Source organism: Melopsittacus undulatus, chromosome 1 (assembly GCF_012275295.1).
Source record: "Melopsittacus undulatus isolate bMelUnd1 chromosome 1, bMelUnd1.mat.Z, whole genome shotgun sequence".
NCBI classification, from domain to species: Eukaryota; Metazoa; Chordata; class Aves; order Psittaciformes; family Psittaculidae; genus Melopsittacus; species Melopsittacus undulatus.
Genome location: NC_047527.1, coordinates 51690152 through 51708607, shown reverse-complemented (window position 1 = coordinate 51708607; position 18456 = coordinate 51690152). Strand labels below are relative to the sequence as shown.

General features: G+C 37.0%; 1 protein-coding gene across 1 annotated transcript in view; it reads left to right on the top strand.

Moving 5' to 3' along the window:
• LAMA1 (laminin subunit alpha 1) overlaps positions 1–18456 on the top strand; it is a 79405-nt gene that overhangs the window by 25692 nt on the left and 35257 nt on the right. The window contains exons 14-32 of the mRNA XM_005153483.4: positions 288–399; positions 1297–1407; positions 2216–2343; positions 2939–3025; positions 3264–3475; positions 3973–4079; positions 5087–5267; positions 6521–6657; positions 9245–9481; positions 10024–10167; positions 10544–10723; positions 11267–11452; positions 11730–11857; positions 12942–13062; positions 13193–13330; positions 15054–15175; positions 16032–16118; positions 16580–16773; positions 17694–17836. Coding sequence (XP_005153540.2) covers positions 288–399; positions 1297–1407; positions 2216–2343; positions 2939–3025; positions 3264–3475; positions 3973–4079; positions 5087–5267; positions 6521–6657; positions 9245–9481; positions 10024–10167; positions 10544–10723; positions 11267–11452; positions 11730–11857; positions 12942–13062; positions 13193–13330; positions 15054–15175; positions 16032–16118; positions 16580–16773; positions 17694–17836 — 2755 coding nt within the window. The remainder of the gene's footprint in view (positions 1–287; positions 400–1296; positions 1408–2215; positions 2344–2938; positions 3026–3263; positions 3476–3972; positions 4080–5086; positions 5268–6520; positions 6658–9244; positions 9482–10023; positions 10168–10543; positions 10724–11266; positions 11453–11729; positions 11858–12941; positions 13063–13192; positions 13331–15053; positions 15176–16031; positions 16119–16579; positions 16774–17693; positions 17837–18456) is intronic.

The window sequence follows — 18456 nt, the reverse complement described above, 5'->3', positions numbered from 1 at the left end:
ACTGTTGTACCTCTAATACTATGACAGAGGGGGAAGGTTTTGTTTAAACCTTTCTGTGGGAGAAGAGACAGTGGTAGTAAAACCAATGATAACAGCAGGAGAGCACATCTACTCTCCAAATTCCAAATGCAGTTGGTAAGACTATGATCACAGCCCTTTCACAGCAGGGATCTGTGTGTGTTCCTTAGCTGTCCCTACCAGGGAGCAGCTCTCAGCAATGTTACTCCCGTAGAAGCAAACTATGCTGTTCAAACTCAATGATGTGATGTTTTCATGCATGATCCTAGGCTGGACTCTGTGACCCTGGATACTGCAAATGAAAATGTTATCGATCTTTCTTCAGCACCAGATGTGGAATTCTGTGAATGTCCTCAAAGTTACACAGGAATATCCTGTGAGGTAACCTCTTACAGTGTTTTATGTATGCAAAATTATCTCCTACCTGAAAGGAGATAGTTTTCAAAGGCTGCCTTTAATTATACTGCCATAAAAGTATATGTTCTGTGGTTAAGTGCTGTCTACTATACTGTACACAGTGCTGTAGATATTTCTTTCAGATAAACTAAATGGGATTTTTAACTTATTCTTGAATTCTATTTGGTGGCATTAAAATATGATGATACACTTCAGAACATCAGTATTGCAGAGGGAACAGATGTAAAAGCTCCGTAAAGTTGTTTTGATCTTACCTTACTCACTAAAATCACTTTTCCTGGATCTGAATTGTGTGCAGTTTATTTCTGTTTTATGTCATTAAGTTTATGAAGGCAATAAGGAATCTTAGCAGGGAGGAATGCTAGCCTTTGGAAGATCCCACAAGGGTCAAATGTGTTACACCAGGTGGTGTCTTATATATCTGTGAATAGAAGATTAGGGAGGCAGAGCACCATCTGCAGAGAAGCAGAAATTATTTTTGCAAATAATTTTAGTATGAAACCTTGTGCCATAGCATCAGTAATGAATCTGCAGAGGAGGTAGAACATCTGGTTTTTATTGTCCCATAATAAAGAACTTTGCATATTCAACTGCATAAAACTTAGTTCTCATGCCTTTAGGGGACAAAAGGCTGAATCAAAGTTTTATGGAGTTAATTGTTATCCCCTTTATTCAGTGCAAGTAAAAAACAACCACCAGAAAAAAGCTGCAGTGACATCAGTAGTGTTGAAAGAGCATTCAGTTACCACAATGTGAATGAGTCAGATGGTAGGTGGTCGGAAGCAGGCTCTTTGAAAATGTTTTCATGTGTAATTTTAACACACATAGTGCTACTGCTTTTTCCTCCTGGTTTCTTTTCAGTCCTGTCTCCCTGGGTACTATCGTGTAGATGGAATACTCTTTGGAGGTATCTGTCAACCCTGCAAATGCAATGGGCATGCAACTGAGTGTGATATTCATGGTGTTTGCTTTGTAAGTAATCCTTCAAAGTGTTTTGTGTTTTAAACACCTATTTAGGAGAGCATTTTGGCTGTGGGAGACAAGTTTGCAGTGTATGTAAATTTCAATCTATGGGTACCAAGTGTTTCTGTTTTTTGTTGAGTTTTTATTGTTTATTTCAGAATATGTTCAGGGGGGTCGATTAAAGTGTCTTCCAGTAAAGAGTTTCTTTCAGTTTATCATCTCAAGTGGGGAATAATCAGAACTAAAATAAACATGTCACCATATGCTGTTTGATAAGAATCTTAACTTTGCTTGCTGCATGTGGCAATAAAACTTTTCCTGCAAGGAACATAATTAAGCAGTGTTTTGGGGGAATACCAGTTTTATGATATATGTTTATCCTCCATGACTGGCATCAGTGGAAATTACACATTAGCTTCTGAAGAGAGAATTTAGCTCTCAAGATCTCTTCTGAAATTTAAAGGACACAGAAATAAAGTAGCTAAATACTAGTAAGAAATATATGATTCTATATAAGAAGTTTGTTACTCTAAATGCGTGCAATGTGCAAAATATATTTAAGCTTGTGTACAAGTAATGTGGCTGATTTCATAGCTTAAAGTATATTCTAACATGTAAGAAAGAAACAATTCATATTTATTGTTACAACTCGGGAAAAAAAGACACACTTAATTTCAAAGTTCTACTCCGTTCTTCATGTCTGAAGAATGGCTTCCTCGAACATTATGCTGCATGCAGAAGCAGACTCCTGCAGGAATCCCTCAGGGGCTGGAAAAACATCAAGAGTAAGTAAGAGATTTTTTTCCATGTCTCACAGGCTTGCCAACACAACACGACAGGACCTTTCTGTGATCAGTGCTTGCCTGGCTTCTATGGAAATCCATCTCAAGGAACTTCTGAGGACTGCCATCCCTGTGCATGTCCTTTGAGTTCTGCTGCTAACAAGTAAGCTGCTTATGTGGGATTTTCTTTCACATCTTCAGCAAAATCAGAAAGTGAGATAAAGAAAAAATTGTATGAAATCTGATGGAGAGAGAAGACTTTTTTCCTCTCTCTTCTTTTGAGTGTACCTTCTTGAAAGAGTTTTTCCCAGGTAGACAAATATATAGACTAAGCTAAGACAGGCTGAGTGAACTTGTGCAGTTTGTACATGAAGTAATACTTTGAGCTATCCTTGAGCCTTGCAGCAGAATCACTGTTATCTTTTACATTGTTTCTGAAAACAACAGAAGTGTTGCATGTGAAAAAGAGTTCATTACAGAAATTGGACAGATTTGATAGAAAGAGGGACAGGTTTTTAGGGAATTTTCAAGTCTTGCTTTCCTTTGAAAGAAAAAAAACCCTCAAGAATCTTTAGGTTTTAAAATGATAAATTTATTTTTACATATTCTGATGTTTATGGCATTCATGTTAATTTAGAAAAATCTGCAATTGCATGGTTAAAAGGTAGGTGCATGGACTTGAAGGGTAGATATTGAATGTTTGTGGAAGTCTTGTGATTCTGTGTATTGATATTGACTGCCTTAACTGTTGTTGATAGTTTCAGTCCTACTTGCCAACTGAGTGAAGGAGGGGGAATTGTCTGTGACAACTGTCGTCCAGGTTATACTGGTTCTCAGTGTGAAAGGTATGTACACTAGCTTAGGGTAAAATATCTATATTATTGACATCACTAACTGTTCAGCATCCTACTTGCCTTGAGTTGTTCATACCACATGTACAGAATATTCTTAATAAAATTTTCCTTCTATTTTGTCTTTGCTTGTAATACAGAGGTATTTTAGATAAAAATTTGACAGGAAACACTCTGGGCAGTGTTTTACATGACTGCATTACAGCTGATAAAGTTTTTAATCTTGGTGCAGGTGTGCTAATGGTTACTATGGAAATCCAATCATGCCTGGGCAATCATGTGCTCCTTGTGAATGCAATGGCAATGTAAACCCTCAGGAAGATGGTCACTGTGATACCTTCACAGGGCAATGTCTGAAATGTCTGGGGAACACAGCAGGTCACCACTGTGAAAAGTGTGCTGATGGGTATTATGGGGATGCAGTGATTGAGAAAAACTGTCATGGTAAGCTATTATTATTACTCTCAAAATTTAAAGAAAACAAAAATGGGATTTACATGTAGAATAGATGAGATATGCAGCTTTGCTGAAAACGTTAGCCTTCAAGATGTGGGTTTGCAAGTGCAGGATGAAAACTGGGGTTAGGTTAGCCTCAGGAAGGAATATTTTGTGCTAGGGACTAACACTTCATATTCCTTAAACATACTGTGTTGCTTGACGCTGCCCTTCCAGTGATCTGTAGATATTTCCTACTTCTGAATGTTACATATAGGGCTGGAAGAAACAAACTTCTCAAAAGTATCTATTCACATAGGTTTGGGGATTTTTTATGTTTTAGCCCAAGTATATAGTAGAGATATTACTGTAGTATATTAACATCTGTGGGATATAAACAGGTGAAACACATGTTGTATACCAAATTCAGAATTGTGCATAATAATGCATATAGATAGACATTAATAAAGTTTTTTTAATTTGGTTTCTTTTTGTCTAAACATAAGCCTGTGCATGCCATGTGAACGGTTCCCTTTCGACCACTTGTCATCATGAAACAGGCTTCTGTCAGTGCAAATCAAACGTGATTGGAGAAAGATGTGATAAGTGCTTGGTAAGCATGTATTTACCTGTTCCTCATCTCTACTTTTTTGCATCTTGGCCTTCCTGTTTATCTATAGATATTGATTAGAGCAGGTATTCTAGAGAATAGCATCAAGCTCAGGGAAGAGGGGACCTGTTACTGGAGTGGAGACCAAAGGTTTGTCTGCACGGGCTTTTTGTAGTTGCAAATTGATCTGTCTGTGCTCTTTGCAGATGTGAAGCTATGTAGCTGACTCAGCATCCTTCTGAATAGGGCTGTTCAGGCTAGTCTTGCATACACTGACAATGTTGGCTTACAAAAGCCATGTTAGCTTACAAAAAAACATGTGCCGCCATGTTGGCTTACAAAAAGCCAAAACTGAACACTGCTAACAGACCAGAAGGGGTTCTAGCACTGTGCTTCTGCAAAATGAAGTCTCAGTGGGAATATCTGAAGAACGTTATTGATGATAATTAATGCATCATGGCTGAACTCCAAAAAAATGATTCAGTTAAAAGAGGGGCCTGTCATAAGAACAAGTAGATATTTACTGGTGATGCAAAACAGCAGTTTCCAGCCTTTGCTAAGTGTAGAACTGTCTCAGAGATCAAAGCAGGAAATCTGTGCCCAGTTACAGCCCTTGTGCCAGCCCAGCTGAATGCCTTTCAATCCACATGTACCATGGGTTACTGACCCTGCTCTATTCCGGTCTTTCATTCACATTCACAGAAATCTCTGTTTGGTCAGTACAGTAAAACATCCTGGAACTTTAAAACATAAATCTCATTAATGAGATTAGAGGACCACGAGAGCATTTCAATGTTCACATCTTTACTAAAAAGCCTACTTGCATATGGCTGGGAACAGTGAAGAGATAAGGCCAGGGAATCCTCCCCCAGCAGTCACACGCTGCTGATGAATATTCATGCAGGTCAGACAGCAGAGAAAGTAAACAAGAGGAAATAAAGAGTGTGAATTGTATTGTTTTCAAAAAATTATGAAATATAGTTCAAATATATTTACTTCCTGTCCAACAGAATGGTTATTATGGCCTGCTTACTGGGCTTGGCTGCATTCCCTGCAACTGTAGTCAATTTGGCTCAGTCTCCGAGGACTGCAATCATGAGGGGCAGTGCCACTGTGTACCAGGAGTGGCTGGAGAAAAGTGTGACCGTTGTGCTCACGGCTTTCATACGTTCCAGGATGGTGGCTGCACACGTAAGCTCTGATCCATGATCCTTTCAGGGTTTGTTGGAATTTCTTTCATCAATATATTTTATGTTAAACTGTGTCAAAGGTCAGTTCTGATGACTGTATGGAAAAATCTGTAGAATGGTCTCCTAATACTTTGATTAAGCTAGGAAACAAAACATTTATTTGCTTATTGTGTGGTTCCTTGTAAAAGGTGGTGGCTATGAAGTTACAACTCAAAGGTTGTGTGAGAGAAATTACATCCTCAGTAGCTCCTTTGTCTCTTTTTTGGTACAAAACTTTTTCTTCCTTTAGACTGTATAACACCTTTTTTCTGCAATCATAAAAGCTAAGAGCTATCACTCTTATGTATTTTTACCTTGGGTTTTTTTCCATGTATTTCTTAAAAATATGTATTATAGTCTTATAAGAGGTCATTGACACTGTTTTCCCATCACCATGTGTACAATTTTTCATCATGGTACAGGGGAAAACGTTAATTCAAATGGAGATTGTGCCATCGAAAACCCTAATTTATTGTGTTAATAAGATGCCCTTTTCAAGAGTGTAGCTAAAGGAATGCCTACCTTTTCTCCAACCCGACAGAAACATTTTTCTCATGCCTCAAATAGTACAGGAATATGAAATCTGCAGTGAGATTATGTGAAAGGATTATGTTTTGGAACTTATGTATTGTGTCTTTGTTAAGAATCAAAGATCCCTTAAATACTTTTAGCTATTTCAGTCTTGAAAATTTTGTGAATGTTATTAAAGCAATCAATAAAACCACTTTTCTGAGCTTCTGATTTTTAGCAATGATTGCATTGGATTCCGTAAATAGACACGTGCTTCATGCAGCAGTTAGTTATTAAAAAATAGTTATCCATCCCTATTATTCACTAATTGGGTCTTGAAAAATATTAATTCCTGTGATTAATCCTTGCACCTGCTTGAGAACATTATCATACCCCCTGATGAGTTTTGTATCTTTAATAATAGTTTTTTTTCTTACAAACTTGTTCTTCTCCACAATAATTGCATTGAGCTTTATTGATTCACCCGTGGAAATGCCACACTGCTTTTTAAACCACCAAACAGGCTATGTTAAGAAGAAATAAGTGGGTCTCAATAAAAAAGTGAGATGTCACTGTGTTCATAATTTGTTTCTCAGTGACTAGGGGTGACAAGGAGTTCATAGCAGAATGGATAAACTGTAAGACTATCAGTGTGGTCTCTGTAGCTAAAGCAAAGATAATTACTTGGTCCTACTTCTCTTGCAGCCTGTGACTGTGCTCATACTCAGAACAACTGTAATGCTGATTCTGGCCAATGCATTTGTCCCCCTCACACTCAGGGACCAAAATGTGAACTCTGTGAAGAATATCACTGGGGACTTTCTGCTAAATTTGGCTGCAAGGTATGTTAGGCTGGCCAAAAAGCCGTGGCTGTTCAAAACAATTTTCCTTATACTAATGTCAGAATTGGAGTCTGTTTTGAGAACCTTCATGTTTATTCTCTGTCTCAAAGTGTTAGGGCAACATGCTTATGTTAGAAAAAAACAGACTGTAAAGTGTTTATTGAGGAACCTGCCAAGGAATCTGTCTTTGAAAATAATGATCAGAGTGTCTATTCTGGACACACATTCTAGGTATATAGATCATATTAAAATTTTGAAGTATGTATTCTTATTTTCAAGTGCTCAGTGGTACTAAACCAGATTCATAGCAATGACTGGCAACAGGGAACATAGTTTCCGTGCTAATCAAGAAGAGATATTATGGTTTTAAGAACAATGAAATTTAGCTTATCTGGAAAGTCACTGCATGTTTTTATTCTAAATATTTAAAATTAAAACGGTATAAGGTATCTTCCATTACATCAGCTTAATATTTGTGATTAAGCAGTAAAATGCCAACTCAGTTCTGATCTAAGGAGTAGCAACCATTTATGCAATTAGGTTCATGCACTAAATTCCTGACAGATAATGGCACTGGGCCAATCTTTAATTTATAACTTGTAAGATTTTAAAAAGCCTCAGAATTACAAGAATATAATGGCTTATTTCAATTGAGAATCCACAAATATAGTCAACTTGACAAGGTCTGTCATTATATGCAGTAAGTACTTGACAGGTACAAATACCAGCCAAATTGTTTTTTCTCTCTTTAATTTTTTAAACTAAGGATGATAAAATAGTCCTATAATACCTCTTCAGGGTTTATATTCTTAGTGATTTAAAGAAACTTATTTGGCAGCCATTCTTTAATCCACTGCTTTGTCAGCTACCAGCTACTCTCATTCTTATCCTGTTCTGCAAATTCAATATGCTGGTACCTGTTCATTTCCATTTAAGTATTCCTTTCATGAGGTGATTCCTCAGCACTTGTCAATGATCAAGCTGAATTAAGTATGTAACTGCTCGCTTCGTTAAGTCGTTTAGCATTGCTGTTGGTTACAGCATCACAGTAATAAGCACAAATTACTCTAAGGTATTTTAGTTACTTTCTTGATGCAATAAACAGTACTTTGATCTTCCAGTAACATCCCAGCAGAGGCTCTTCTGGGCTCAATAGTCAGCTGTGGAAGGTTGAGATCCAGTGCAATGTCTACTGGCAAACCCTGGAAAAGCTCTTGCATGCTCTTTACATGGGTGAAATGGGATTGATGCTATCAGAAACCCAGCTAGTTTGGTTTTTCAACACAGACTGTATTTGTGGGATACTTCATCTGGCTCCATTTATTACTGTTTTCTTAGTATTAAGCAGCAAATCTGGGTGTGTTGATGGAGCAGAGCTATAGTCATGTTTTGCTTACCACCTTTTTCAAGTATGCTGCAGCACAGTTAGTTGTACCATGGAGTCCTTATTTATCACATATAGGTAGAGATTGAAGTACACATAAATTATTTCTATTATTATGATTCCTAAAATAGGGTTCAATATTCAGAGCTGTAGATCTTTAGCCAGGTTGTCAACTTGTTTGGTCATAAAGTGTATTAGACTAGGCAGTGTAGTACATAGTGTTTGCTGCTAGAGTAAAATCTGCTTAATGCAAGGAATACTAACAGTGAACAGCAAACTTGTGAAGAATGCTAAAGGATACATAATGATGCTAATAGATTTTGTGAGTCTGTGTAAAGTGCTTTACAAAGTAAGCTTTTGCATTTCAAATTATGAGATTGTGACGAAAGAAGACTGGGGAAAATGCTCATAGTCAGGTGATGACAGGTGGAATGTACTTTCTGCCTGCACTGTTAGAAATAACTACAAACCAAAACTGGACTTCTTAGGTAATGACAGATATGAAATTAAGACTGAAGATTAGATCCAGTCGGCCTCAAAAAAGAATGACAAATTAGATACCTCCATTTTGCATATTTATAATAACAGGTTCATATTACTGATTTCGTAACGAATGTTGGGCTCTGCTAGAGAATGGTATTCCTTTAGTAGTGAGCTGCAATGCATGCTGAGCTTCCCTGCCTTTGGATACAATGAGATTCCTGGTTCCTTATCAAATAGTAAATGAAGTCTGAGCAGGATGCACACAATATTAATGCTTCTTGGAATCTTAAAAGAATGTCAGTATTAGGATTTTTCTATCATATTCATAAAATCATTGCACTTATAGATTTATTTCATGCAACAATTATATAACATTATTTTCATTTAGTTACTGTACTCAATAAATAGAATTTTAAATAAAATCTTCAGATTTCTTTTTTTTCTGGAACAGGTTCCTTCAACACCTTTGATTCCCAACCCAGATTTGGATCAGCAATGCTGCTTACTTTTAGCCATCCACTTTTTACTGGAAATGCAGTTCTTTGCTCATATAGAAACCAAACAACTTAATTTCTATGTGGAAGTTCTTAACTTTTATTATTGTATAGTAATTGTTGACAGAGTTTTAAGAGCTGCTCTAATTTTACTGTGCTGTTTCTATTGCAACAAAATTGCTTTTAAAGATCTGCTATTTATTAACAATTAGTCTCTTCATCTAAGGCTTGCAACTGCAGCACCACTGGTTCAACCAATCTCCAGTGTGATGTCTTGATGGGTCAATGCCAGTGCAAAGCTGAATATGGAGGACAAGACTGTTCCAGGTGTGCATTAGGCTACAGGGACTACCCAGACTGTGTTGCCTGTGACTGTGATTTGAGTGGAACCAAAGCAGAGATGTGTGATGACACTGAAGGACTTTGTGGTTGTGAAGAAGAAACGGGCATCTGTACCTGCAAGGTACTGAAATATTTAGACCCTTTTGGAATAGCACTGGGATTTTCTGGACATTTAGTACATAAAAGTCATGGAGGTTATAGAGCTGAAAGGGCTTCAGAAGGCAGTCTGCATCCTTTCTTTGAGATGTTTTCAAGCACACCTATATCGCCCATAAAGGGTTTTCTGTGCCAGTGCTGAACAGGTTGTATGTTTCTACATTGAGCTACGAAAAACTATTCCTTGATAGAGTCTACAAATATGTTGCTGCAGGAGTTTTTCTGTCTTGAATGGAAATGTTTAGCTGCTAATTTTTGGTAGAAATTCAAATAGTTTAGTTTCAGTGTTCTGGGCTTCTTTTTTGTTTGTTTGGGTTTTATTTTTTTAAACAGCATTGGCAAATACTTGAAAAAAAATGCATTACATAGTAAAACAATAGATACAATAATTGACTTCCTGCTTATGTAATTTACATAGCAACTAGTTTTTCTTCCAAAAAGAACAGTTTTTCATTCAGCTAGCAAAGTAACATGAGTGTGCTGTTATGTTTTTTTTATTTCCTCCAGGAAAATGTGTTTGGTTTACAATGCAGCGAGTGTAAACCTGGGACTTTTGCTTTGTCTGCCAACAATGCACTAGGCTGCACTCAGTGCTTCTGTTTTGGGATGTCCACATTTTGTTCAGAGCTAGAAGATCATGTGAGAATTCCTGTAAGTAAACTGACATAAATATACAGACACTGGTGTTATCTTCACATTAGATACCACTCTGGTGTGCCTAAGGTTGCATAGATTTCATGAATTGGGCTGAATGTAATTGGCTACTTTATGGAGGCAGTGGCATGTGGCAGAACAAAAAAAGAAAGTAAATGATGAATGATCATAGTCTTATTCCTGAAATCTGTGTTTCACTCTTTACTCTAAACAAAAATAAATATCGAACACATTTCGTGAGTTTTTTTGTTGGGGAATTCATTACTCTAAGATGGATTGTTGACTATCTCAGAGCAGAGTGTTAACAGTGTATTACATGGAGATAGATTTTTTTATTTTGTTTTTGTTAAATCTATTGCTCCTTGTGTTGCAGATAACCTTAACTCCGGATCAGTCCATTCTGCATGTAGTAGCTCAAAGTAACCTGACTGGAACAGTTGAAGGAGTATTTTCACAATTTCCTGATGTTTTACTGGATGCTGCCATAGTCAGAAAATACTTAAATACAGAAACGTTTTACTGGAAGTTACCAGAGCAGTTTCAGGGAGACCAAGTAAGATGACAATTTCTTTATTGTCTAATAGTCACTCCTTTATTGTATAATAGTCACTTTTCCTGCCTTAGTTCTATTCTTGTGGCTCATAATATTATAAAAATTCAGTGGCTGAACTTACTTATAGCAAGCACAAACAATATGTTTACATTACCCTTTCCTAATGAGGTTTTTCTTGACCCTGTAAATTGGTAACACCCATATTTAATTAGCATATTATTCTTCAGAGATTGTATAGTGGAGTGATGTATTCAAATTTGCTTTAGAAACCTGAGTTTTCCACCTTGATGCTAGATATACATTTTGGAATCTCTATTGCTTAGGAACTAAATGAAAGTTGAGTGCACACTTTGAAAGGGCCTGAAAGGAGAAACTATGAAATATACATTTAACCTTGGTGCAGAAACTGCTGAGTTGAAGTCAATTTTCATGTTTTATTGCCAATTCTTCAAAGAACTGTCAGTTTTCAAGTCTTCTGATGATGAAATATTTTCAGCTCTAACCTTGGAGTAGAAAAATAGTAACGATTTTTTATCAAAACAGCTCATGGCCTATGGAGGGAAGCTGAGATACACTGTTGCATTTTATGCTTTGGATGGCTTTGGAGTGTCAAATTTTGAGCCACAGATTCTAATGAAAGGAGGTCACACCAGCAAGTTGGTCATCTATGTAGACATCCCTTCTCCAGAAAATGGAGTCAGAACTGACAAGGAGGTAGAAATGAAGGAGGTAAGCCAAAACATTGGCGTGTAAATATTTCCTTCTATGAGCTTCCTATAAAAACTGGGCTTGGAAATTGAGTGCATTGAAGAAGAGAAGAAATGATATAAGACCAGGTCTTGTTCTAACACAGAGCAAGATTTTTGGTTTTCTGGGAACTACAGTTTAGAGAGAATCACTGTGACTGCATTTCTGAAAGAACACATAAAGAGGAACCTTTTGCGTAGCATCATTACCTTAAAATGAGCTTGAACAGTCATGGGTTTAATGAGTTATTTTTCCCTAGGATTCTTGGAAGTATTTTAACTCTGTGTCTGATGAGCCTGTCTTACGTTCTGACTTCATATCTGTGCTAAGCAATATTGAATACATCCTTATCAAGGCAGCTTATGGCCAAGGATTACAGCAAAGCAGGTAAAGCAATCTCTGATTGCATTTACTTATTCTATTGCATTTACTGTAATTTAACCTAGAAGTACTCCCAACTGAGCTATACAGTAAAGATTTAACACATATTAGAGAAATGTCCAATTTCCTATTTACAACATTCGTTCTTCCTCTGATTGAAAAACATTTATAACTTTTAATGTCAGCAGAATCCTTCTTCAATTCTTTCTGTGAAACAGCAATTGTCTCTGCTGCTTACTTTGTTAGAAAGCCCATAAAGAAGTACAGAGCCTTACAAGCTGATGCAGTGCTCTGCAGGATGTGCTATAATTAGATATTTTCTAAATTATTTCTTTGCCATCTTATATTAATAAATACTGGAATTTTTGAGTACTGATTTTATATATATATATGTATATATTTTTTTTTTTCAATTAGAGCACATATTCCCCTGAGTTTTAGTATTTGTACCAATCTAGGTCTCTGCTGTAGCTTTATCCACTCTGGGTAGTGGTAGTAAAATATTTCCACCTCATAAAGGTAGCATTTTATCTACCTTTTAAAACAAAACTATGTTACTAATGAGAAGGAGGAGATGGAATATAGTCATCACGTCTGTCAATGTGGCAACTCCCAAGTCAAGCAGAGATGCATCCAATAAAAACCCAATATCTGAACTGTCTTCACAACTGTGAAGAAGTGTGGTGGTTCCACCCCAAGATTTGGGCATATTTTTGATTCACAGGCCCTCAACTATGTTTTTGCTAGCTGTCCAAAAATATGTAGGACAAATCAGATATATTTCTTTCTGTCTAGTGTTTCTGAGGCAGAAATATGTACTCTTGTGCAGTGGGCTTGTTAAGTTATCCAGACCAGTGGGAATTGGCCTATATTACTTTGAAATGCTTCTGATTTGTTCATTATAGGCCCTGAAATTTCATACATAAGTCAAGAACCTTCAGATTTTATTGAGATATTTGCACGGGGAAAAGGGGACCATGAGGGATTATGTATGGTAGCTCAGACCTTGAAACACAAAAATGTTTTAATCTCAGTTTTGGTGCTAGAGCTTCTCTAAATGTTTGCACTCTCTTCTGCATATGTCTTGTAGAATTGCAAATATCTCAATGGAAATTGCAGTGAAGTTTGAAGAAATGCATCTAGGCAGAGCTAGAGCTCGTCTTGTAGAACAATGTAGATGTCCTGCTGGTTATGCTGGATTGTCCTGTCAGGTACAGAATCCTTGATTCCTTTTTGTGTGTCTAATAGATAATTTAAACACTAAGTTAGGTGGCTTCTGAAATTGTAACTGTTGGTAGGTGTGATCATATGTTTGTTTTATTTTGCTCTTCTTACAAATAGAGCTGTGCTCCAGGATACTATAGGGGAAAGCATACAGAACTCGGTGTAAAAGAGCTTCACACTCTGATAGCACCATGTGTGCCATGTCAGTGCCACAACCACAGTGATACCTGTGATCCTGAAACTGGAAAGTGCTTGGTATGTAAAATTTATACGTAAAATTAATACGTTATATTGTGTGCTTCACCTCAGCACACAATAGCGGTAACCTATGGAAGGAGTTTCTGGGAGAGCTATTTGGCTGTAGTATTTGTTATGGGATTTTCCCTCCAACTCTGAAAACAGGAAAATCTGAGTAGTATTTCCCTTGGGGTCCATTCAGGAAAATTATCAAGCTCTTTGGGCACTAACATCTTCAAAATAATTAACTGATTTTAGTTTTAGTTGTACTTCAAAAGTAACTTATATACCAGTTCAGTTTATCCGTTTTTCTGTGAGACTTTTTGGGCTTCTGTTCTTCATCTGGCCAAGGTTTGCTTAGTCACGCAAAAGTGAAGGAAGCAGTAAGCCATACCACACTACAAAATAGGTCAAAGTCAAATTCTTTGCTTCTCAGGAAGAGAATCCTCTGCACAGCTTTAACTGAGGCTTTTTAAACTTACAGAGACTAAATTTGTATAAGGATATGCTTCAGCCAAGTTATTTTGCTTGTTTTTTTCACTTTATCCCAAAGGCTGCAAAGAGGGGTTACATCTGACTAAGACATTGCTTCTTTCTTGTGGGCTGACAGCCCTACAAACAGCAAATTTTCAGCTAACCACAAAAGGCACATTAAATCTGTACTCTGGTTGGCTTAATATTCTTTCCTAAAGTTTTTTCAGTTGCTTTGATTTTCCAGTAGTGAGTTGGTTAGTTCAGACTCAGCATCTGCTGAATTTATTCTTGAAGTTAATTTTTAAAGTGAGTTTTCTTTGTCCTTCAGGCTTTCATAAACCATTCTTTTGCTTTCAGATTTGTCCTTAAGAATGTATCTCATGATTAAGAATTGTGGTTCTCATTTCTACAAGGCAAAAACATGTAGGTCTTTCATACTAGTTGAATACTAGTCATTCTCAGACAAGTCTCTTACGTGTTGAGATTACTACTTAGACATTACTGGCTGATCAGTGTAAGCAAAAGAAATGGTTTTCACCTCTGATTTCTGCTCCCCATACAATAGCAGGCTGCATTGCTACTGCTTACTCTCTTCAACTAACCTTTGAAATATACACACTAGCAAGAATAGGAATCAAAAAATAGGAAAAAAGGAGAAACTTAATTTTATTCACTTAGGGGCTTAGTCAGTTAAATTATGTTTATAATACCAATTTAGTGTTTTAATATCAACTGGCTGTTGATCAGTAATGATGTCAAATTAAACTGTGATCCTAACTGTGGATGGTCCTTGGTTTGTAGCATTCAAATGCATTTGCTGAAACCTTAAAAGCTATATTTTTCATTTAGGTAATCTGTTTAATTTTTCCATCAGTTGCTTTTTGGGTTTTGGGTTTTGTTGGGGTATTTTCTGGGGGGGGGGGATGGAGGAGTTGGGTTTTTTGGGGTTTTTTTTGAGAATTTTTTGCTTTGTATTGTGATTTCCTGGCCTGAATTTGATTAATAGAAGCAGAAATATATAAATCTTAATGAAAATTTAGAAAAGAAATTAGGTCAGCCTGCCTGAGGGGGTGTTCACATATGAGAAAATATGCTGGCATTCTGCTTATTTTTGCATAAAAAGCTCCTGCACTCACAGAATGCTGACCAATGGGTAGTGACATTTAGAGTTGATTGTTGGAAACTGTGTACATTTATTGATTGGAGGGAAGATAAAGTTCCTCTTGTTTGTTGTTTTAAATTGTCTGAATTCCTTTTTGTGTATCAGAACTGCAGAGATAACACAGTTGGTGATTACTGCAGTGCTTGTGCCCCAGGCTACTATGGGAAAGTAATTGGATCCGCGAACGACTGCTCTCTTTGTGCTTGTCCCAGAGCCAACCCTGTTAGGTAACCAGAACTTATTAAATCCAATGTACATTTTAGTAGCCTGGATTTCTTGTGCTGTATATTCCATCTTACACTCCCACCATGCTATGACAACAGGAGTTATCATTACGTGTCCTAATTTTTAGGCATTTGAAAACAGTTGTTCACAGCTAGTGGTAAATCTGTGGGGTTTTAAAATAAAAAGATTAACTGATAAGTTTGGGTTTTTTTTTTCTTTAAGAGTAGATCAGGCACATAGAATGTTTTACAGATAGTGAAGTTGCTCTGACATGTGTTAAGTTCAAATGTGGGTCTCTTTCTTCATTCAGAAAACAATGCTTTTGTGTTTACAAAGTTTCAGGTCATCTCCAGTCAATGCAGGAACTTTTCATGAGATCAGCTCTAGGGGAAGAACAAGTACTCTTCTGTTTGAAATTTCTGTGTCTGTTTGTTTGGTAGAGGAACAGTTAACCTCATATTTTGAAAATAAAAATGCTGTGCAGCTGATTTTTTTTTTTTCTCCAGAAGCATAAAATCTTGTTGTTTGCTTTTGGATAATTGAATTAGAGTCTAGCAACTCTGATGTTCTCATGCAAGTCTCAGATGCATGCTATAGCATAGATCATGCAGCATCTGTGTTTCATTGTCTTATCTTTTAAAAGGAAGAGCATAAGGTGCTTTAGCTTGTTGTACAGTAATGGAGTTACTTTGGGAAAGCAAACTTTTTAATAAACAAAGTACATATTCTAGAGCACTGCATCAGATTGAACAGAGGATGCTGTTGCTTATAGTGTTTAACCTGTGGCTGAAGGTGTTCTCTGTCTTTGCATGGTCTTCTGTTCATGTGCTAGCAGGTGTTTGTTTATCCTTCCTTCAGTTTTAGTCCCACTTGTGTCCTGAAAGGTGTTCAGGATTACCACTGTGATGCTTGTCTCCCAGGATATGAAGGACAGTATTGTGAAAGGTAAGTTACATGTGATGTCCCCATTTATTCCCAGCTTCCAAGGACAGTTTGATTAATGAGTCACAAATCCATGGTCCCCAATGGGATGCATCCAAGAGTGCTGAAGAAGCTGGCAGATATGATGGAGAGTGGCTTAGCAATAATGTTTGAAAGGTCATGGAGAACAAGAGAGGTGCCCAAGGACTGGAGGAAAGCCAGTGTCACTCCAGTCTTCAAAAACAGCAAGAAGGAGGATGCAACAAACTTTGGGGATGGGAGGAGGCAGTCTCTAATTTTCCCCATTTTCCACCAGTGTTCATAAGTAAATATATGTATGAGTGCTCAAGGACCTAGAATGATTTGTTAGTTACTGTTACAGAAGCCATTAATTAAAAAACTGTCAGTGATTCTCAAAGATAAATGTAACATCTAATTTCATGATGAATATCCTGATGTTCTGTGTCCTGTTTTTCCACGTGTAGATGCTCCCTTGGTTATTATGGTGACCCTCAGCTTCCTGGCGGCAGCTGCCATCCATGTCAGTGTAATCCAAGTGGCTCTGTTCATGCTAACTGTGATCGAGTGACTGGCCAGTGCCTCTGTAAACAAGGTGTGACAGGACAGCTGTGTGAGGAGTGTGAACCAAGACATCTTCTTGTGGAAGACAAGTGTGTTTGTAGGTGGTTTTTAAACTGTTTACTTTCCCAATGGGCTTTAGTCTGTTCGAGTGATATTTATGTGCACATGATTATTTGTTGAATGTTTTTATGGTGTCAGGCCCTATTCTTTCTACGAAAGGAAAGATATCTTAACAACCTATATTTCTGTAAAACAGGTGGTTTGGTCTATATAATGTCCAGAGGTCCCTTCCAACCTCGACCATACTGTGAACACAGAGAAATCTACAATAGAGATCATAACATCATGCAAGCAGTTAATCCTTAAAATTACTTATTTGGTGTTACAGACAAGTTTAAGGAAAGCTAGTTTTAATACTTTTTTCTGTCTGTAGCATACCTTTATTTATTTGAAAATGTTGAATTCTTATGTCATTTGGATGTGAGGTTGCTATAATAATACTTTTGGAGTTACCCCAGGTATGTAGGCACTCTCCAGCAATAATTAGTCATGTATTCCCTTATGAGAGTGTGGAGAGCAGAAGGACAGTAAGTACAGTAATTTGCTTTTACAGTGAAATAGGACCTAGGACTCAGGTTTTGCTTTGCATAAAAAAGCCAAAAATAAACAACTAAGGAATAAATGGAATGGTACCGTATAGGCTTGAATTTCTTCTCTTCCTGACTTGAGTGTCAGTGGCATCATTCTGGTTTATAGAAATACAGCTAAATAGGCTCAGTAAGCTTATAATACAGCAAGCAGCTCAGTAGCAAGCATGATCAATGAGGCTTGAATGTGTGCTACCCTGAGGAGAGTATGTTTGGAATAGGACCCCGCTCGGGGCAAGAAGGGGAGGGCACTCTTAATCACTCTTAACTCAAAAGGAGAAGGCACATACTGCATAAATCAAAATAAATTTCAGTACTTGGTGCTTCTTTTTAATACTAATATTGCTTCCTCTTAAAATTCTTTCTTTAGCTTGTGATGACAACTGCACAGGAGTTTTGTTAAACACTTTGGATGATCTCAACAAGGACATGCTCTCACTGAACCTCACTGGTGTTGCCCGTGTGCCCTATGGGGCATTGTCACAAGTGGAGAATGCAACAAAACATCTGAAGGTAAAATGAACACACAAATAGTAGAAATGCTTAGAGCTTTCAAGCAAAACTTGCAGCCAACTCGTGTATGCCTGTAAGTTAACAGAAACCATTCTGAAGTTCATGGCTTGAATGTGTGTGTTACAAGATTAAGACCATTACGTTTGGTGTAGAAATACACCTCAAGTTATTTATATTTTTATTATTTATATCTTACTTTATTTTAATTTGTTGAGCTAGCATTTAAATAAATGTATGAATGTATTTTTCATTTTTTAATGCAATTATTGAATGCACTGCCTATATGTGTTTCGCCTTTTCCTGGTATACCTAGATATACTTGCTGTTCCATTCTGGGTTCTTGAACTGGACTTTCAGAGAAACATTGCTGTGCTTTATTCCCAGAGGCTCAAGAGCTTTAGCTTCTATTTCTCTTTGTTTGCTCTTTTCTCATGCTGAGGAAAAGACTTTGGAATTTCCATTTGACATTAGGATGTTCTGTACAAGTAATACCCTCTGTATTACTTCTTTAAAAAGTTGGGAAAATGATACGTATTATGGTATTTACAATGGTTGGCTCTGAAACATCTGAAATCTAAAAATAACCTTTCCTAGACTTGCTGTCTTTGTAAAAAATGCCT